Here is a 22,592-nt window from a genome sequence, read left to right on the forward strand (position 1 = left end):
TTCCCGTTCGAGTGCCGGCAATGCCAGGACCAGACACGGGGGCGTTCCCGGCGTCCCGTGACGTCGGCAAAAGCCAAAGAATGTCGGGAACGCCCCCGTGTCTGGTCCGGCATTGACGGACAGGCCCCTCGTCCAATGGCAAGGCTCCGTTTACGGAGCCAGCCAATCAAGGACGAGGGCCGAACAAAAGCCACACTACTCTTCTCAACAGGATTTCGCCTGCGCGGAAAAGCTGCGCAGAGCGCAGCTTCCGCTAGGCGAAACCTAAAAATGAGCGAAGCTTCAAGTCCATACCTGAATAGAGCATGTCTCGAAGAGACAGCTTTCTGCTTTCTCTGGGCTTAAATAATTCTTTCAAATGCACTTTGTAAATTGCTCAAATTCCTGTGAAAATAATTCCATATTGTTAAAATGTTCATGATAGGGCATCTGTAAATTCAGTTGAGGGGAGTTCTACGCCTGGGTGTACTTTCCTCGAGACACAACGTTGAAACAAGCTTACTTCTTGAGCAGGCTGAAACCTCAAAACTAGTAAGTATTATGCTTAAGTGGCTTAAATTCTATACCGCTAATAAAATAATTTTGGGGGAAAAAACATTCCTGCTTGATTCGGTTACCTTTCTTTTCCATGCAGAACTATAATTTGATAATTCAATAATACCACTCGCTTCTGCCCCACATTGACCAATAGTAAGCTGTTCTACGCAATTCCCTGCAAAATGCTTCCTGTAAATCCCCCAGTCTTTGAAAATTCGACTAGCGGGAAGAACAATAAATCTCATTTGGAGAGAAAAATGCTTGCGGGGCTGTTTTAGCTGAAATTCCTAAATGCCTCCAAGCACTCATGCTGTTTCCTTTAGTTTATTATACAGTTATTTTGTTTTTGTTATGATGAGTGTTTGTGAAAAATACCCAACGCCAAACATTCTAAGTTGTTGGGCTGGAGATAAAACCAAAACTGTATTTTACTACACCTTTCCTAACCATATTCGAGGAAGTACAATAACTTTACATAAATTAAAAAAATAAGACGTTTGCCTATATTAAAAATACAGTGTGACTGGTTTTAAACTCCTTCTCAGGGTTTGCTGTAGCTCACCAGGTAAGTAAGAGATTAGTCTACAAGTTGGAGCAATAGTATAGACAGTTTGTCTTCGGTCTTAGAAGTTGCTACAAAAAGATTGTCATTCCCTTGAATCTCTGAATCTAGCTCTGAAGTGGTCAGCACAGTTTGTTTCTTTCGGTTTAGTTCAAGTAAAACCTCCATTCCTCTTAACAGTCTTGGCTCAGTTGTGCTGGAATGCCTTCAGACACCCAATGTTTGCTGAAAGAACTTGGAGTGCTGGCTTTGCGTACATGAACTATAGATTTCACAATGTACTGGGGCATGTAGTAATACCTGTCTAGAACTATGTCGATATACAATCCCCATGTCTGTCGACTCAGTCGTACAAGTGATGGGTCTGTCTACTTTTGGCTCCTTGTCAGTTACCATAAGAAGAGAAGACATTTAACGTAGTCCAAAGAATTGACGCCATTGGCCCAAGGGACACTCCCTGCACCACCATTGACCACAAACAAATCATAGAAACTGTATGAACAAGCATTTGTAATGCAGTAGATCTCGCGTTTGCGAGAGTTTGAGATATTGGCATTGTAAACCTCAATCAATAAAAGGCATTGTCATTTACAATGGCAATAGCTCAAACTCTAGCAAATGCGAGAACTATTGCATTGCAAATTCTTGGTACATATGTGGCACTGTCTGGGCTAAGATTTCACCCCACTAGTAGCAGTTTAACACCTAGATACCACAAGCACCAACTGAAATATGACCAGTTAAACTCTGTATGCCAAACCGTGCAGAGCTAGAAACATTATTTTGTTTTTCGGTTAAAATCTACAACGTATGAAGGAGACTATGGTTTATTTGCTAATTGAGGTAAAATTATAATTATGTGGCAAACGCTACGATCGTAGTACCGCATAATTCAAGTCGTGTCTAAATTATGGATAGCGTGAGTAGACATCAGCGGACCTACAAAATCCCTGTGCTATGATCAGTGAGTTGAATGCTTGCAAGGTTACGAGTTAGAGTCCCAACAAGGCGTATCTCGGCCTTCTTTCTGAGGTGTTTAAATGGAGTTCCACAAATCGGATGATAGTAACATTTCCTCTTACTATGCTTAGAATCAGCAGAAATGCTATTAAACAAGTTATTATTCGTATTATTACACCTGGTAGACTATGATAGGCCGCGAGTCTGCACACATCTTAGAGAAGTACCAAGAAGAAGAGCATAGAACAGTTCAATACAATGAAGAAACCCATGTTGAATAATAAAAGTACCTTGTTTTTCTTCTTCTCCGAGTTTTATCCTAGCCCTATCCATCGCATGAACGATGTGCGCCATGCCCATTTATCGCACGGGAACCATAGGCAATCCAGCATCTCTTTAGGGAGCCCTTGCTGGATACTCTTCTCACTACTCGACACTGGTACCTTCGGTAGAGCTCCCACTAATATCCTAACTCCGCTATAGATGTTCCTGGGAAATGAGCGCGCGGACCCACAGCTGGCAGACGTCGTATGGTTCTTCCGCTAGCGTAGTCTTTCTTCAGCCTTTGACCCGGAATGCGTGCACATGCGCATCCGCACTCGCGATAACCGCAGCAAATGGCCTGTTCGTTAAGCATGGCTGCCCCCTTTGCGGTTCGGCTCTGTGTCCCCGCCGTCTTCTCTGCTGTCGAATGTCTCCTTCCTGCTTTCCAAAGTTTTACGCATCCTACACACAGCCTTGTCGGCTACTGCGTGACACCAGGTAAGGAGTTGCATAAATATATGTGTTTAGTCTCAGTGTAAATGCAGGGTTAATACACTTCTTTGTATTGTCCTTCAATGCATTGTTGTTTTTCAGGTCAGTCTTGACTTTATGTGATCAACTGAAACACGAGCTTTCAGAGTAGTAATTAGATAGGGGCTTAGCTTAGGCTCCACTCATATGTTTGGTTCTGAGTACAGTATCAGATTGGTCCGACGTTGTGTGCTTCCACTGAACAGAGAGTTTGAATCATACATGCCAGTAGACACAATTCAGGTGGGAGACTCCCGATTTTGAGAATATTTTCCCCTGATTCTTTTTTTTAAATCTTCCTCTTCGCAAATGTTTCCTGGCTTGTATTGCACAATTTGGTTTATGGCAAACCGTATACTCCATGGAGTAGGACAAAGTGGTTATGGTGGCAAGCCAATGGTCTAATGTTTTTAGGTCTCGCCTGTCGATGCGCATGCGCATCGAGCAAGCGAGACTATGGGGGCTTATCCACTCTTATCCACTGCAAGGAATCGTGGCGATTCCTTGCAGTGCCCGTGACTTTTAAGCTCAATGCGCATGCGCATTGAGCTTAAAAGCGCGTGCACGTCCGTCTTGTTTTACCCGCTCCGCCCCCTCCCCTTCCCGCCGTGTCGCATTTCTCCTCCCCCCTCCCCTCTCTTCCCTCCGTCTTGTTTGTTTATTTTACCCGCTCCGCCCCCTCCTCTTCCCGCCGTGTCGCATTTCTCCTCCCCCTCCCCTCTCTTCCCTCCGTCTTGTTTGTTTATTTTACCCGCTCCGCCCCCTCCCCTGCTCGCCATGTCGCATTTTTTTTAAAATCCCCACTTCCCCCCTTTTTGGTTTGGTATGGGGAATTGTGGCTTGATCTTGTTTTCGGTTGTGCCAATTACTTAGAATCTCGATATCTGGAGCATGGAAGCCCGGGCTAAAATGCACGTTCATTTAGAGGGATACGAGCGCTCACCTACATACCACCTCATTCATGAGCTAATGCGACCCGCAGCCATAGAGCGGGAACGTCAGCTGACTCTGTTGTCGGGGAGCACTGAAGAAGCAGTGGCCATGGTGGCGTGTTTGAAAGCCGCTCTCTGCTAGTGACAGCGGTAGCTTCTCCAGGCGAGTCGTCCATTTTCCGTATTTTTTCATGAGGTGGGTGTGTAATTTGTCACCGAGTCTGTTCTAGTAATCCCCTTAGTGCTCAACAGTATTAGCCTGAAGTACTTATGTAGCTCACAAAATGAGCAAGTAAATGATTTATGGAGAAGGTTCAGAATTTTCGATACACGACTTCTTTGCTCGCACTTTTGCCGGTAAGCAGATTCAGTATTCCCTTAAGCGTGTATTTTCACTGTAGAGATATTGGTCAGGTCTACATTTTCGGCTTTCCCCCATTTCAGAGTTGTTAGTGAGAAGTCAATAGTAACCCAATTGTTTGTAAATGAAGGCATTTTACTCCTGATCCACGCTCGCTCCCTGTTTTGGCCAAGGCTTCTGGCTGTGATCCTATTCCACACCCTCTGGCGTTAGCTCGCTATGATATTCGTGTGGTGAAAACCTCACAAACACTCTGTTTTGTACGTATTGTAAAATGGAGACCACCGTTCTCCAGATACACAAAGGCTAAGGTGGGCTTTCAATGAGGATAATCAACCGAATTGTGGTCAAATTTGTTTAGTGAAAAGGGTTTTTCACGTCGATATCATTAGCAGGCTTGCGGAGTCCATGGTCCAGTAAGTGTAAACATAGTGTACCTATTCATGCCTCTCAGTTCAGTGAGTACTCTACGCTCAGACCTCATATGTTGACCCCCTCAACCCCTCACCCTCACTCACTCTCACTCATCCTCACTCAACCACCCTCAACCTCACTCACCCTCAACCCCTCACCCTCACTCACCCTCAACCCATCACCCTCACTCACTCACCCTCAACCCCTCACCCTCACTCACCCACCCTCAACCCCTCACCCTCACTCACTCACCCTCAACCCCTCACCCTCACTCACTCACCCTCACTCACCCTCAACCCCTCCCCCTCGACCCCTCCCCCTCAACCCCTCACCCACCCTCAACCCCTCACCCTCAAACCCTCACTCACCTTCAACCCCTCACCCTCAACCCCTCACTCACCCTCAACCCCTCACTCACCCTCACTCTCACTCATCCTCACTCACCCTCAACCCCTCACTCACCCTCACCCTCACTCACCCTCAACCCCTCACCCTCACTCACTCACCCTCAACCCCTCACCCTCAACCCCTCACTCACCCTCACTCTCACTCACCCTCAACTACTCCCCCTCACCCTCACCCTCACTCACCCAAAACCCCTCACCCTCACTCACCCTCACCCTCACTCACCCTCAATACCTCACTCACCCTCACTCACCCTCACCCTCAACACCTCACCCTCAACCTCAACCCCTCACCCTCACTCACCCTCACTCACCCTCACTCACCCTCACTCACCCTCACTCACCCTCACTCACCCTCACTCACCCTCACTCACCCTCACTCTCACTCACCCTCAACCCCTCACCCTCACTCACCCTCACCCTCACTCACCCTCACCCTCACACAGTGCAATAGTTCTCAGACCATTTCAGTTAGAGCTTTTAGAAATGTTTATGGCTTTTTTTATTTGTAATACTTTCGCATTGGCTACAGGAAACAAAAATGCTAAACATTTACAAAAAAACCCATAAACAATTCTAAAAGCACTAACTCTAATGGTGCGAGACCTATTGCATTTCCAATGCTTGTTTGTATTTGTAAAGCGCACTATAAGCTGCAAGGGTATCCTGACTCTGAAGAGGTGAGTGTACCTAGCCCTTCATATGGTAGGTTGGTTAATTGAAAAGACAGGTTTCAGCTTCTTATTCAGGAAGAGGGGAGAAGGTCCTGATGTGGAGTGGGAGATCGTTCCTCACTTTAGGAGCGATGAAAGAGACCGTCAGTCCTCCAGACAGTTTCTGTGTATGTTTGAGATGTGTGCAAATAGGAGTCCTGCTGAACCAAGGTGTCTATGTGGTTGGTGGAAAACGATGCAGCTGTTTAGTTAGTTGGTGCCTGAGTTGTGGAGTGCCTTGAATGTGTGTGTGAGTAGTTTGATTTGAGTGTGCATTTGTATAGGGAGGCAGTGTAGCACCCTAAGGTGTTGCTTGATGTGAATACTGCGTGGGAGGTTGAGGATGAGTCTGGCTTCTGAATTCTGTATGGTTTGTAGTCTTCGAGAGAGTTGCTTGGTGATCCCGGCATTGAGTGTTTCCCTAGTCCAATTTGCTGGTGACTAGGAGGTGAGTGACAGTTTTTCTAGTACTGATTGGGAGACATTTGAAGAACTTCATCAGCATCTTCAGGGTGTGGAAGCAGGATGCAGTCATGGCTATAGCCCTGATCTTTTTATTATGAAATGTTACGATAAAGGCAATAAGCCTGACATATTTATTTGAAAAGCACGTGTTAACATCAATCCATTTAATGAGGAATTTTTATTACGATGTATGAAAGCCTGCAAGGAAGATTTTTTTTACATGAAATCTCACAGTTTGCTGTAGTAAGAAAGGAATACGCTGTTGGTCACCCCTATGTGACAAACCACGAATATAAAAAATTTGCTCTGTGAGAATCCTTGTTAGCTCCTATTAGGAATGATAGTATTATGCTTCGCCAACAGTAATTGTATATTCATGTGTAATTTTATGACTGTGTGCCTGATGATTACTTTGTGAGAAAGGTTACACGCAAAACAGTAGGCATAGGATATGGTGGCAAGCTAAAGGCCTGATTGGTGGAATGCGAAAAGTTATGTCCGTTGCCAAAGGTTATGGCTGATGCCATAGGTCGGATCTGCTTTTAATGAGAATTTTTGACAAAGGCAGACTTAGCTTATTTATGATGAAAAGCATTTGTTAAATTCAGCACTTGTGTATAGTATTTATGCAGTACCAAAGCAGTAATTAAGTCAGAAAACCAAACAAAAAAAATCCCAACCAAATTAGAAAAATGTTAATAAAAAATGCACTAAATGACAAAAATCTAAGAAGGGGAACCTAAGATATGTATTTTAAAAGTTTTAAGTAAAAATGGTGCCAAGCACTAAACGCCAATAGTAGTCTGTTGAGGTGGTAGACCAGGGTCTAGGTGCAATTTGATACCAACTGCAATGGTACATGGGTCGGACATATAACAAGTGGATTGGTCCCGGCAAAGTCTGGAAGTAAACACTTCTGAAAGGGTTACTCTTTTAGGTTTACGTTTCTTTTTTGTTTTATGAAAAATACAGAAACAAATTAAACACAGAAGCAAGAGAAGTTATGCAATATAGCATCCTCCTGTCATAGGGAAGGCATATGAAATCGACAATACCAACATTTCCTAACTCCCACCTCCCACCCTCCCCAGAGGGTTACTGTTTGAAAAAAAGCTATAAAATGTCTCCGAAGTCCCAGTGTAGAAAAGGACTTTTCCACTTTTTGAAGAGAAATGTCCTCCCCGAGAGGGCCACAGCTGAAATTGTAGCCGCAGCCATAGAACCGAGCCGCAGATACGTGAAGCAGGTTAGCCCTACTGAAACTTTGGAGATTTCTTCCTGGAAGTTTTGAGCAGGACAACACTGAAATTCAATCCTACGCCAAGGAAATGCCATTCAAATACTTTTCGCGGCAGCCCTCCTCAAGCTCTGGAAAGAAAGTTTTCAAACTTTCTTCAGGTGCCACACAACCACTCAGGCAGAGACAAACAACAAAGTCCAGTAAAAGTCCAGTTCCCACTAGTAAACTGGCCATCTTTGCAAAAAGGCCTTTTCCGGCTTGTGTGACTCTGCAGCCATACAGGAAGTTGTAAGGATCATGTCATCCAGTGCAGAAACTCCTTTTTTAGGTCGAGCCTGGGCAGCACATGCGCTGCTCGGCGTGGCATGTTTTATTTGAGTATAGATTTGAAGCTCCGCCCACTCTCTGCCGATATTTGTCATTGGCTTGTGTCGTTGTCCTTCCTAAATGCTGGCTTCTGATTAGGAAATAGGCTTGTTAGTCCCTCCTTAGTACCACATTGTTTTCATTTGTAACCTCCCATGTAGACTGGCCCTTTTACTTTGTTTGTTACACACTACGTTTTATTTAGTCTGTAATCACTTTTTTCTGTAATGAGTTTCACCTATTGCAGGCATGACATGCTTCCCTGAAACATTCAGAGCGCCATGCGTGCTTTCACTTTCCAAGCAGCCCGAGACAATGGCGTCTGCTTCTTTGAAGTGAAATAGGTCTCTCATTTACAAGAGTTTGCCCTATTGGCATTGTAAATGACAATTCCTTTTATTCATGTGTTAATTATCAAAACAGATAAATAAAAGGCATTGTCATTTACAATGCCAATAGCTTAAACTCTCACAAATGTGAGACCTATTGCATTGCAAATTCTTGTCATTTTAGTTTGAAGACGTGTTATTGAACATGTAATAAGTGATGAATTTCCATCTCAATAAATACACGTTTCTGACATATTGTTATTCTGGAAATGTATCATGAATATGTCTGATAAACAAGATCAAGCAAAACACATTCAGTGATAATTCAGTGAATATTTAGTTCCAGGAATGTCATAAATCTTATGACTGTTTCCCTCTGTAATTCTATTATTTTATCTATTTTAGTCAATTGCTTTTAGGATTCATTCTTTTAGTTTTAGGTTCCTAAACACAGGGCCTGATTCACAAAAGTAATCTTAGACAAAATCCTAACTTTACGACTTTCGGTATTCACAAAAGGCATTTAGGAGTAGTAAAGTAGTGGAGAAGTGTGGCTCAATGGTTAGAGCAGGCAGACCTCGATGCAGAGCTCTGGCCAGGGACCAAGGTTCGATTCCTGCCCCTGCGGGTCTTGAGCTCATTATTTCCCCTGACCGGATATTCTCGCCTCAGTGCCTATTCTGATCATGGGTCCCACGCTGCAACTCTGGGCAATAGCTTGCTTAGTTCCCACAATGTCCCCCACAACGCGAGGGATGCCTGGTCTGCACCATGGGGGTGCCCAGGAGTGGACACTTCACAGGGAAAGCCAGGAAGGGTTCCCTTGCGGTATTCGTACAAGCGCCGGGAAACCCACTGCGGGTAGCTGTGCGCTATACAAGTACAAAAACATTTACATTTCCTAACGTTACTACTCCTAAACAGAGAAAAACGCTAAGTTTACGACCTTTGGTATTCACAAAAGGCATTTAGGAGTAGTAAATTTAGGAATCCTAACTATACTACTCCTAAATGCCTTTTGGAAAGTTAGGATTTTTCTCAGTTAGGAGTGGTAAAGTTAGGGATCCTAACTTTACTACTCCTAAATGCTTTTTGTGAATACCAAAAGTCGCAAAGTTAGGATTTTGTTTCAGATTACTTTTGTGAATCGGGCCCATACATGACAGGTTCCATTTAAGCTATAGTCTACATTTTAGTTAGTCTTTCCAGCCTGTTTACCTTTGGCCCCTAATCCATCCTAGGTAATTTAAATGAATGTATTTAACTTAGTCAAAACATTTGTTAAGATTAATTGTCCATTATTCAGCACACGCACTCCATGCAGAGTGTAGAATGTCGATTTACAAGATGGGCTCCTCCGAAGCAACAATGTATATAGACTAGAGGTTATTATTTTTACAGTGAGGTGTTTTAATTTAATATACTGGATTTCACCTTAGATTCACAGTACGGCCTGAGTGTCTTTATCTCGATGTGCGGCTTCCCTTATCTTGCAGTTTATAACTTTCTTCCATGGGGCATGACTCATTATACGGTGCCTGCCTTTTTTTTATCTTACTTAAGCATATAGTGCCCTACCATGGCCATTTAGCGAGCAGTGTTTGTATGATGTCATTACCTTTAACATAGAGTACAGCCCTCTTTTCCATTACATTTGTCAAACTGTACATGTGTGTGTATGTTTGCTTTATGTTTGTTTACATCCATATAGGCCATGAGCATGCCTGTGTAACTGAGTTCTTTTTCACGCTGCTTCTTAAACCATATTCAAAGTCCCCCACATACTGTTGGACACTGGTGAAAACTACAAGGACACTAGAGTGCCACGAGCAGCACCTGGGACTTGTCAATAAATACCCCTGTTCAGTATGTATGCAAAAATCACTTTATTTAAGACAAGAGTTTCTGTTGCTTGAGTTTGCAGTGCAAAATAATATTTTCTGTAATTGTTTGTTGGCCAGATCCTCCAGTACCAAGTTATGCTCAAACACTGTTGGCATGTACTGTTAGAATGATCTTTCTACTGTTTGAAGGTAAACAAAGGCACATGCTACGCTTTAAAAGGTGCACATTATACATAGGAATTCTAGGGACACTAAGACATTTTTGGCAGATCCTTTTTATTGCACTAAACACTATATATATTTTGTATCTTCTTTAGTCTTTAATTCTCTATCAAAGTTATTGTGCATATTAACCCTTTGAGATTCTGACCTACCAACTGCTTTTCAGAAACACAGCAGAAGGTGGTGCATAACTCACTGAGCAATCTCATAGGTTTTGAGCCCATTGACTCTCAACCTGGTGGAGGAAATGGAATTAATTTAAAAACTATTTAGGCACCAATTAGACTAAATTTTTACCCCTAAAAACACGGGTCATCAATTATTTCAGCTTGATTATTTGTGTTTCAAACAAAGTATTACAGAAAGGCAGTTTCATAGCACCAATTAATCAGAGGATTGCTCCTTATGCCTACCAGGTGGGAGCAGTTTATCCACTCATTTTATTATTTCCATTGTTTATTACTTCAAATATAGAGCTACAAGGAGCACGATGCCAAGTAAATAGGACAGGATAATCTATTTATTACTTTAGTGGGTCAATTTCAGATGTCCGTAAGAACTCCAACTCCTAGACACACAGCCGGCTCCAGTCTCCAACATCTGATAATAAATATGGGGGTACACTAGTCAAACAGCTCGACAGTATGGAGATATAGCACTAAACAAAATGTATAAAGAAATGATTCTTTGCAAAGACATGCATACACTGAATATGTCTGTGACATGCATATGTAAATTTATGTAGATTTTAAAGTATTCATCAATTTTGGCATGGAAGTATGTGCATATGCATGCCTTTCTGTATACATGTAAAACGTGCATTTTGCTATGCAAACATGTACATACCCTTTATACATCCATGTACTTATAGACGCATAAATGTATTCCTACAGGTATCTATACATGCGCATGGGTTTCTTGAAACATCATGCATATATCAGAATTGATTCATAGTACAAACCAAACACTTCTGCCGTAGTTATCACGGGCATGCAATGAATCCTTGAGTATTGCTTGAATAATTTTTGGAAAATACACCATTTTACCCTTCGTTTTTACAAAAAGATCTTTGGGTTTGTATCCAGCAAGCACTTCTTGATCAGGTTGAGCTAACACTGACCTGCTGCACTTTTGGTGGACACTTTGTGCCCCACCACTTACAAATTTCACCAGCCACCATTGGTTCTCTTGTAGACAGGGTTTCCTAGCTCTTGGCCTTGTGCTTGAAATAGGTGACAGGCAATTCCAAAGTACCTGCACCTCTTCCGAAACTCAGGCTTATTATTTATGAATCTGCAAGAACTAGCACTGCGCTTAGAGATAGCACAGTGAGGGTTTATGGACTATAAATTGTGATGTCATGATTTTTCCCTGTTTTTACCGTTTTTGAAAAGCTTAGCTGCTTTTTGTTATCTCCTGGGATGTTACCAATATTATGTGCATTCAATCCCAGCATTTTAAATAACTATTTTAAAATAACTATGTTGAAATACATATTCTGTTTCTAGTGATATTGTTTGTATAAACCAGTAACAAACAATCCTTTGGATTACCACGGCTTCCTGTTAGTAACCCAAAAGCATTGACATCACCTCATTTATATATTGGGTGGAGTTCTGCAGAGCTACAATAACTTGTCTTTCACATTCAGCGCTGATGCACTGGACTAAGTTCAGTCGTGTCACCCGTGGGTGTGAAACAAACCTTGCAGAATGAGTCAGAGATTCCGTTTACAAGACAAGCCAACTGACCCTCGGAGTCCACTTCTTTGTCCTGGATACAATGGGCAACAGGTCCAGTTGTTAGGGCTCCTCTTAGGTCACAGACAGCAAGTCCAGTGCTCCTCTATTATTCTGCTAGTCCATTGAGGTTTCTGAGGCTTGGACCTTGCAGTGCAACATATAAGCCTGGCACTAGCTGGTCGGTGGGGGTGATTCTTAGGCACTCCCCAACCAACTTGGTAAAAGTTACCAATGGCATCCCTAACCACTTTTTCAGTAGTTCCTGTTTGCCCTACTGTAAACAATCTCACAGTGGCCCTCACTCTCAAAATCCAAGATAGGAAACTTCCTCTGATCTTGTGTAAAGCCTGTATGCCCACCCTGAGGTGTGGCAAGTTTAATGATCAGTTACTTCCTCTGTGGTCACTCAAAACAAATTCTGTATGTAGCCTGTGTATGTGCCAGCCTGACAAGGGAGACAAAAGCGCTGGGACCTTTCCGGTGTCACCTAACATTTACTTGTGACAGGCCACTTTGAAGTCAATTAAGTTCCTGGGCCCACTCCAACTGGTCTACCTGCCAGAGAAAGAAAAACTCTTCCCCACTGCCAGGCAATTGTCCCCGCTCTGGGAGCAGTTTTCACACATCTTTTAGGCCAAGTGAAGGCTGGGCAGTGGCTGGAGAGCTAATGCACCTTCCAGCAGGGTAAAGGTAACTTCTTAAAAGTTACATTTCCAATAAATTAAATAAATATCTGACTACACCATTTAATTGGATTGGAAATGAATGCAAAAATAAGTCTGTAAATTGAATCTGTAGGTGCTACAGGTAAAACGTTAAGTATTCAAGTGTATAATCTATGCTTTGCCTTTTCCAATGTGGCAGCTACAGCCTAATCAGTGACAGTGTTATTTTGGGCCTCGTAAAGGGGTGGATATGCCATTACTAATGTCACAGATGTTCCATATTATTCACACCACAATGTGGGCAGATAGAGGTGACATATTTAATATCTAAAATCAGGTTTGCTTATCTTTCAAAAGGGTGATTTCTACAGGTCTATCCAGCAGGATTTAAACTATTGCTGTTCCACAACATCCAGAATACCGGAATTAGAAACCTAATCATAGGAAGAACAGGAATTCCACTGAACATGTATGAAAAACCCTCTTTCCAGAAAGAAAAAATATTTTGTAGAGTACCCTCACCCACCAGGGTTATCCCTAGGTGGAATGCTTCATCATTGGGGTCCTCTCAATATGCTGCGGATTGAGGCGTGCTGCGACTTGCGAAACTACGTAGGAGCACATCGTTTTTGGAAAATATGTGTGGTGTAGTGATGTGGAGTGGGAAAAGTTGGTTAAAAATACTTATCTAGTGAGCTAATATTTTATTTCTGCTCCAAGTCGGTATGTTTTAAAATCAGGGGTTCATACTAGAGAAAGACCTAACTGTAATAAGTATGGTGTCCCTAGTACTGGATCGATATGTTTCAAGATTTCCCCTAAAGCTCTTCTTCAGGACCACACGAGGACCAGCCCTGTGCGTACCACTCCTAAAGAATCCTGTGAATAGGAAACAATGGGGTGCACACCTGGTGTGTGTTCACCAGATATTTAATACATACCTTGTACACTGACATGCTGTATCTGTAGGAAATAAAGCACAAAATAACTGTTAAGTACACCCACTATAGAGGAGTACATTGATCGAGATACAATGCTGCATATATAAAAGGCCTGCCAGCTTGGCTGTTAGGCAGGCTTTTTAAATTTTCATTTTGCTTTATTTCCTACTGATACAGCGTGTCCCTGTTCTTCCTATGGCTAGGTTTCTAATTCTGTTATTCCGGATGTTGTGTAACTGCATTCAGTAAGGAGAGTGAACCTAACCTTAACTTTTACCTTCCCCCCCCCCTTTTTTGATTGTTTAAACTGCTGTTGTCATGCTACACAGGCCTAAAGCAATGTTTCCACTGCCAATATGGTGAATGCACAATAGGTGCTGCAGTCCACAGACGGCATTTAAATTTCCATGCCAGTGATGTATTGCACCATATACTATTGCCTCATAGGAAAATTAATTGCGCCAATCAGATTTAGGCCAATTTCAAAGTGGGAGCACAGGCACTTTACTTGTGTTTAGCATGGGGTAAACTGCTCACAGTTTTGCTTTGGGCAAAAATAGGGTCAGGAAAATGCAAAACATCTGAAGTGACCATGTAGAAAAGGCAGATATTCTAAAAACACTGACAAAGTTCTGAAGGTATAAGGTATAACATGTTGTTACATATTGCTTACAAGTCCATACTCACCGTAGCGGGCACCAGGCGTTTCCCCGGTGGGCCGGAGGTGTTGGGGACAGTTTTGTGGTCGAAAGGAACACCTGTAAAGCGTGACCAGTGCTTCTTACTAGCACATCCACCCACCCTCCTAGGGCTGGTCGAGCAGCAATCTGCCAGGGCTGGTGGCTGTTCCCAGTCAGGCCCTGATTACTAAAATTACTCCAAATCATAATTCAATGCCATAAACCTATGAATTACAGTTAATTACCCCTTTCTTTTGATAAAGGAAAAAAGGTGAAATCTTATTTAGGAAACTCAATTCACACTTTGCAAATCTAATGGAAACTTTTGGTAGAGGTAGAAGCTTTAATAATTTCATTCCATAGTAGAAGAACACCCTTAAGAGAAGACTGCTTTATCCTTGTGGGTCCTTGTGCTCACTACATGGAGAGGTGAGAGGATAACAGGGTACAATAGTTACAAGAGAACCACTATGTCTGTATCAGCTGCAGTAAGTGGTCGTTTACACCTGTGCACTTGCATGAGGAGATGTCAGAGTCTGTTTCTTATGTCTGAGAACGGAATGGTGCATTTTATTCAAAGAGGTTTTGTAATTCTCTGAGGGACACACCTCCCCCCAAATCCCCCTATCGAGGTGATTGATATTAACTTTTGATCTGTCTGTGAATGCTTCTCAGGCCTCCTTTGTCTTTCTTTCTCCTCAGGTCATGAAGGCTCTGCGTCACAGGAACATCATTAACTTCTACCAAGCCATTGAGACAACAAGCAGAGTGTACCTGGTGCTGGAGCTGGCCCCACAGGGCGACATTATTAGACGACTGAAGAAACTGGGCCCCTTACAGGAGTGCCAGGCCGGAAAGTGGTTCAGCCAGCTGGCCCGGGGCATGGCGTACATCCACAGCAAGGGCATCGTGCACAGGTGGGAATAAGATGCACAGTTAGATATGAAACACAAGTGAAACACAGCAAGAGCATCAAGGAAAGGTGCAATGTAAAATGGGTAAATTGTAAAGCAAGAACATTATGCACAGGTGTGAAATCCAGGCAAAGCAAGAACGGTGAGTAGAGTTTAGACACAGAAGAGGAAGTGTAGGTAAAATAGGGCATTGTTAACATGTGTGACACTCCCTGCAAGAGCACAGTGCATAGGTAGACAAGACAGTGGCCTCTGACCAGGTAAGACAAACCCATCATTAAACCTATCATCAAGCACACGAAAACAGCAAAAGCATCAAACACATGTGTGACCCAGCATGGGGGTAGTTTACAAACAAGACACATGAAGAACATTGATAGTAGTCTGATACAGGGAAAAGGCACCAAGCACAGGTGAGACACAGCATGAACATCAAGTACAGTAGAGGGGCACCAAGAAACATCCAGTGCAACCAGCAACAACACCTAGCACAGGTGAGACACAGCAAGGACATAACGTGTAGCTGAGGCACAGGAAGGGCATCATGCACAAGCGGGACCTAACAAGACAGTATTGAGCTACCCAACCTTTGGTGGTAACACCCTTACATGTTTTTCAGTCTTTTAAAAAAAATATTTCTTATTGAAACATTGCGGGAGTATATAATTGTCACAAATCATTACATAAGGTATTACAGTAGTATAGAAGGTACAGTTGCACAATCAGATTGTATTCAAAACAGCAAGTATATCATTACCGCTCATCGTCCCTTTCCTCATATGCAACCTCACCATCCCTTCCACAGCCCTGCTGGACAATTAGGGGAACACATATTACCCCAATACTCATTGCATTTACTCCATATCTTGTTCCACTTATTAGAACCAATCCCTATCCCTCTCCAAATCGCTCAATGTTGGGGACTCGTATTTCTGGACAATGTTTCTTTTAGCAATCATCATCCCAAGGGTGGCCCAGAGTTGTTCTTTGCTATTCATAGCTCAGCAGGCACAATTTAGGCATCAGTGGGAGCTCCTTGCCATACACCTGTTGGCGTTGGGTCATTATAGATTCCCAATATTGTTGGGTGACAGGGCAATCCCATTGAAGAAATATAAACCTTCTAAGGGGTTCACTGATACACCTGGTCCTTTTAAACCAACAAAGAAGAGATTGGCACAGAAGCTGTAATATAAAAATAACAACTTTATTAACCGCAGATGAGGGAGACTGCGTCATACGCTACCCTCAGGCAACTGTAGGAGCCAGTCTAAGGAGTACAGAGAACACGGGCCTTATATATGAATAGGTTACATTAGTCCGCATAAAACCAAGGGGAGGTCCTGGCACATACCAGCATGCAAATTGACTAATATGGCTGTACAAAATTTGCTTGCTCAACAAAGTGGGAGGAGAGACATTTCTCCTTACATCAACAAGAATAGACTGACAGTTCTATACTAGGAGCAGATGCATTCTAATAGCTAGGCCTTTCTGAGCATGTGCAAGGCTCTGGAAGAGGGAGAAAGCACATGACAAGCACATGGCTAACTAAAATGGCTGCCAAGTACAAAATGGCTTTCAGCTCCTGCTAACAGTGATTCCTGCAATATTTCTAATACCATAGTATGTGGTAGAATGTGCCCTCCTCTATGCAGTGTCTATTACATAACGTATTCACTTTCCTTCCCATTTTGGATAATGCACAACAAGAGAGGATGACCTATGTAATATATAGAGTTGGGCAAGTTTTAGTCGTGAAGAAATGGCTAGCTCTCTGAAGGAGGATAGTGCTTCTGATAGAGCGCGCAGGTCACCCGACTAAACATTATGCACACTTGGGCCCATAAAAATAATTTTCATTTATACTTTAATCAGGTAACCTACACACTCTCATCAGTAATTCAGTTTCACTTCTTTCTATTTCCGTGTACCTGACTTAACAATCCTCGAAACAGGTACCTATGATCACAATGGATCAAGGAGCTAGATGTGGGAGTAAGTAAACAACACAAATACCATGTACCATTGAATAATGTTTATACTTTTGTAATGACCACAAACTCAAGAAGTTTTCAACACCTTTATCTAATCATCATCTTCGTCATATGCCAGGAGAATGAAATTTACACAGATCAAACTATCGATAACTAGAATTAGAAATATTGTATAGCTATGAATGAGAGTAAGAATCATTTAGAAATCGGAAAATAAAGGAAAGGGAAAAATAAGGAACAGGCTATTTTAGATTAACAGACTGTACAACTTCACTAAAGGCGGGTAAAGAAAGGGAACATACGGATCAAAGTTGTCTTTCGAAATTCACTAACGGTTCAGAGGAAACGAAACTTATGCAATTTGATTTATCAAGATGTGCTTATTTTCTATAGGGAAGGTAAGAATGGAACATACTATATATGCAAAACAAATCAGTAATTTGACTAAAGGTAAGGAGAAAAGTGGAACATGTTAATAGACAAATTAGCATGAAACTCTTATTTATAGAGAGACAGGGAAAGGACGTAGGCAATTATGCTTTATTCGAGACAAAAGAGAGAAGTTTAGATAGACAAACACCCACGCAGAAGTTATATTTACCTAGGACAGAATGAAGACCAACCCTGGCCACGGGTCAGTTGGACAAGGCGGGAAAGGACCCTCAAGGACTTAGGCTGCCAGTAGGCGAGCAGGTGCAGCTCATGGACAGTTAGGACAGGATAACCCCAAGATTTGGATCAGGACCGGGCTCACCAAAGGGTACGACCAACACCTGCAGCTTCGGTTGCAACGCCTGCGCTTCTCCCTCTCTGCAAGGAATCTGCCAATAACCCCGATTGGGTTCTCGAATCTCCCAGCAAAGTGCTTCGCCAGCACTTCAGGTTCCCAAAACCCCGACTGGGTCTGTGGAAAATACGGACAGAGTGCTCCGCACCTCTCTGTATCAATCACCTATAGAGTTCGTTGGGTCAGTGACAGGTCAGCTATTCGGACAAGTCGGACAATTTCTCTAGCTAAACCTAGGCTAGTTATACTGTTTTCGGGTCAGTGTACCACCCCCCAATGTTGCAAGTGAAAGGATCCCCAACTTCTGATTGGACAAAGGAGGAGGTTAAGTCATCACACCACCTAAATTTTAGACTTTCTCAGGCTTAATACTCAATTTTCGTACCCACCCATTACATTCTAGTTCCCATGGCATAAGATTTACAGAGTACAATAGGGTACACAGTAATTTAATACAATTGTTGCAATTGCAGGTACAGTTCAGCTTCGTCCCGCTGGGTTACAGGTCGATTCTCATGAGCATCTTGGCTTCGGCCGCCAGCTGGCTGAGTTCCACTGCTGCATGACTTTCTTTTTCCCCATCACGTGACTGGGACCATATGAGCTTCAAATATGGCCCAAAGAATGCGATATATGAAAAGCAAGCGAAAACAATTTAGAAACACAGAAAAAATGAATACACTGTATACCATGATCGGCTATACTACACCCCTTACTTTATAATAACTATAGCATTAGGATAAGTGCAGAACAGACAGCTTTGCGAAAGCGGCAATGCAAGCATAGAGCATATGAGAAAACAAAGCGGCCATTTTAGCAGTATTGCACATGAGCAACAAATTCCCTCCAGAACTGCGAGTGCATCACATCACATGGCAAAGCAGCAACCATTTTAGAGGCAAGCGTATTACGATTAATAAACACATAGGCAAGCTTCTCTGGGACACCCCGTGTAGTGTAAAATGTGCAATATTAGTAAGACAAAACGGATTGATTACAAAGTTAAGGTTATTTGAGGTTCTTGAATACAAGCAAGTCGCGTCACGCGCGAATACTTGCTCCATCAATCCCCTCATTGATGATATTTACTATCATCACTATTAATGGAACCAGATGCCAACTTTTAAAATTTCACCCACTTCAATTTCTTCGAACTTTTTATTCAGCCTTTTCCCTGCATCCTTATTAGGATGGAAATTCTTTGCTCTTTTGTAAATCTGATTATTTAGTTCTTCTAATTCAAGCTCATCAACATTCCGTTTCATTCCTCTCTTATTCACAGATACTTCTTTTTGTGTTTTCAACATTTACAGCACATTATTATGATCAGCACAATTAAACTAATTCCTGCTATTGGCATCAGTATTTTACTCACAAGACTTTTACCTATGTTAGAAAACCAATTACCTATAGAGGAGAGACCATCAGTTAGTCTCTTCCAGGCACTGTCAACCTCCAGTGGTTTGAGCTCTTTTTCCAAATTAGTCATGTTTCTCACATATTTCTTAATTTCAGGAATGTAAGGGCAACAATGTTGCGCCTTCAACATTCTGCAGACTCCTCCCTCTTTTGCCAATAGGGTGTCAAGAGCAAGTCGATTTTGTAAAACCATAGATCTGATCGCAACCATTTCGGTATTGACCAGCAGGAAACCAGCAGCGGTGTCAGTTGATAACCGATCTACCACTGTAGACAATTTGCAAATTCTGTGTGTATTCAGAGTCACTCCACTGCAGGTATCAATGCACTAAAGATATCACCTAATTTTTCTCCTACACTTTCTCTTTTACTACGCACTAATCCGTTAGTATTTTCATTGCTTCCACCGACTTCATTCACATGGTATATCTGTGGGAAGACAATTCCAAAATAGCAGCTTCCATACCAGTGATCCGGCAATTTGAAATAAGCCTTGTTTCCACATATATAATAGATTCCGGGAAACACAGGTTCTGACCCATTTTTGAAACCCCAACCTCCAATTACCTTGTAATTGTGTTCGCATTCACTGGAACCAATGAATATGTTATTATAATAACTAGTCTTTTCTCTGTGAAGACAAAGTTTCCCTTTCTTTTCGAAATCCAGCAACAACGCAGGATTAGCTCCACCATTTGAGGTGCTTCTCATGTTTTCAGCCCACTTAGGAGTTTTCTGTCTTTTATCATTCGCTTTTCTTTGGAAACTTTCTCTTCTTTTCTCTGCCATATTTAGAAACATTTTTTCTTGTTCATGTAATGAACATGTTAAGTTATCTCTATGTGCTTCACCTAAATCTATTGTATCTATTGTTAGAAAGTATTCTCCCATATAAAGTGTAATATCACTTTTAGTATGTACAAGATTCAGATTTCCACGTATAGGAAGTTCAGAAAATATTACATCTGAATTAGAATAATAGTACTGTAACGGTCCTCTACAGAATAAACTAGCTAAAATGCTACAGGAAATTCCATAAGTTAGTGGTAAATGATGATATGTCAGAAGTGGTAGCTTCATGCAGACATAACAGTCCTCTATTTCCATTCCTTCTACGTAGTGTACTAACAGGTTTGCAAATACGTTTAAATGAGTTCTGTTCTTTATTCTGTGATAATGTAGTCCTCCCTCATCTGATGCATCTAAGTCCATTCCAGTTTTGTCTAAGGCTAAGTGTTTTGTCAGGTCTTTCTACACTTTGTGGTATCTCTTTCGTTTGCAGTTCTTCTGTGTCCTTTGTCACTATTTTAGTAGGGTACAAATTAGTATCTTTACTCATCATGTAAGGAATAGTAATTGTTAGTCCTATCCATAATATCAGTAATAATGCTATACTACACAAACATACTTTACAGCATGTTTTACAACAATTGCGTCTAGGTCTTCCATTCACATTGGAATCAGACATTTTTGGCTCAAAAGAAGTTTCTCAACACCTCTTTGTATTTTTACACAGGTTGCTTACACAGGGCAACGTTCAGGTTGGTTCCTCTTCCTCTGAAGTCTGGTCAGCAATCCGTTCTTCATCACTTATATCAAGATTTTCAAATTCCTCCAGATAAGTCCATTCAGGATTTTGATATTTATTGTTTAGTCTCTTTATTCGGGCTCTTCTTCTCTTAGGCTTTGCTCCAGACAGGTCAGTTTCGCTGGAGTCTTGATTCTCTTGCTCAAGTTTTTCCTCTACAGTTTTTAGTCTCAGTCTCAGTCTTTTGACAAATATTGGTTCTCTATTCTTTTTCTTGAATCTTTTAACTGGCACTGTAATTTGGCTTTCCTCCAATGCTCTTTTATTTTCGTTTAGATGTGGCACATCTGCTTCCATGGTTTCTTCTTCCCCATCTGTCTGACTAGTTCCAGGTCTTGGGTCAGTTTCTTCTGCTTGGTCACTAAGCTGGCCTGGTTCAGGTATATGCTGGATTTGGCTTTGTTTTGTTCCTCCTGAACAAATTTATCTATTTCTATCAGATCCTGTTCAAGCACTTCGGACCTTTGATTTTTTTCCGCTTGAACTTCCGCCCTATTTTCTATCTGTCCCTTTTCAGTTTCAGGAGTCTTTGGAGGTGTGTCGATAACCTGTTCTGTCCCTATCTGACCTTCCTCCTCATCGGATTTGACATGGATTTCGATGATCTGATTATCTTCTTCTGTTCCTGTCTCGTCCTCACTATTCCACTCTCTATCTAAGTAGGTTTGTCTTCTGGTTCTTATCCGATCGAATGTCAGGTCGATTACTGTGACCCAATCATCTTGACTGGTGCTCGGTTGTTCTTCTTCAGCTACTTCAGGGCCAACTTCAGGAGACCCCTCAGCTGCACAACCTTCAGCCTCAGTTTTTTCGTCTTCTGTCACCTTTTTCGTATGGCTGGAATGGATCCACCGTGGCACACCTGCACACTTCACCGCTGTTGTGGTAACAAGAATCACTTGTCTTGGTTTTCCCCACTTCGGTGCAAGGCAACTCGACCGACCGGGTGTGTTTCGTTAGTACAACCCAATCATCCGGGTTCAGATTATGGGCTGGAGTTGCTGGCCTGGCGACGGCGTCTTCCCCAATCTGGTGAGAGATAGAACGCACTTGGTCACCCAGTTGCTTGCAGTACTCTAGCACCAAATCATCAGAAATGTTTATCAGTTTGTGTCCTGGTACCCATGCTTGCCGCATTACTCTTCCCATCAGTATCTCATGGGGGCTAAGGCCTGTTTTCCGATCTGGAATACTTCTGATTCCCATCAGGACAAGGGGCAAAGCGTCTATCCAATTCATTCCAGTAGATTCACACATTTTCCCCAATCTTGACTTGATAGTGCCATTCAGTTGTTCTACCACTCCAGAAGCCTCTGGGCGATATGCACAGTGCAGTTTTTGGGAAATTTTGAATGCTTCGCAGATTTGGCCTATTATTTCATTCTGAAAATGCCCACCTCTGTCTGATTCAATTGTGACTGGAAAACCGTACCTAGGTATTAGTTCCCTCAGTAACAATTTAGCTACAGTGATGCTATCATTTTTCTTTGCAGGATAAGCTTCTACCCATTTTGAAAATAGGCAAACAATGACAAGGACGTACTTCATTCCTTTACAGGGGGGTAACTGAATAAAGTCAATTTGTAATCTTATAAAAGGACCTTCTGCTTTCCCAATTGTACCTGGTAAAACTACTGTTTTCTTTCCAGGATTGTATTGCTGGCATGTCAAGCACCTCTGGCAGAGTGCCTCTGCTACGTTCCTGAACTTCGAAT

The 22,592-nt window shown here is 42.3% G+C and overlaps 1 protein-coding gene across 1 annotated transcript in view; it reads left to right on the forward strand.

Annotated features, from left to right (window-relative positions):
* TSSK4 (testis specific serine kinase 4) overlaps window positions 1–22,592 on the forward strand; it is a 654,871-nt gene that overhangs the window by 114,812 nt on the left and 517,467 nt on the right. Inside the window, exon 2 of the mRNA XM_086920432.1 lies at window positions 14,875–15,089. Coding sequence (XP_086776558.1) covers window positions 14,875–15,089 — 215 coding nt within the window. The remainder of the gene's footprint in view (window positions 1–14,874; window positions 15,090–22,592) is intronic.

Source organism: Lissotriton vulgaris, chromosome 5 (assembly GCF_964263255.1).
Source record: "Lissotriton vulgaris chromosome 5, aLisVul1.2, whole genome shotgun sequence".
Taxonomy (NCBI): Eukaryota; Metazoa; Chordata; class Amphibia; order Caudata; family Salamandridae; genus Lissotriton; species Lissotriton vulgaris.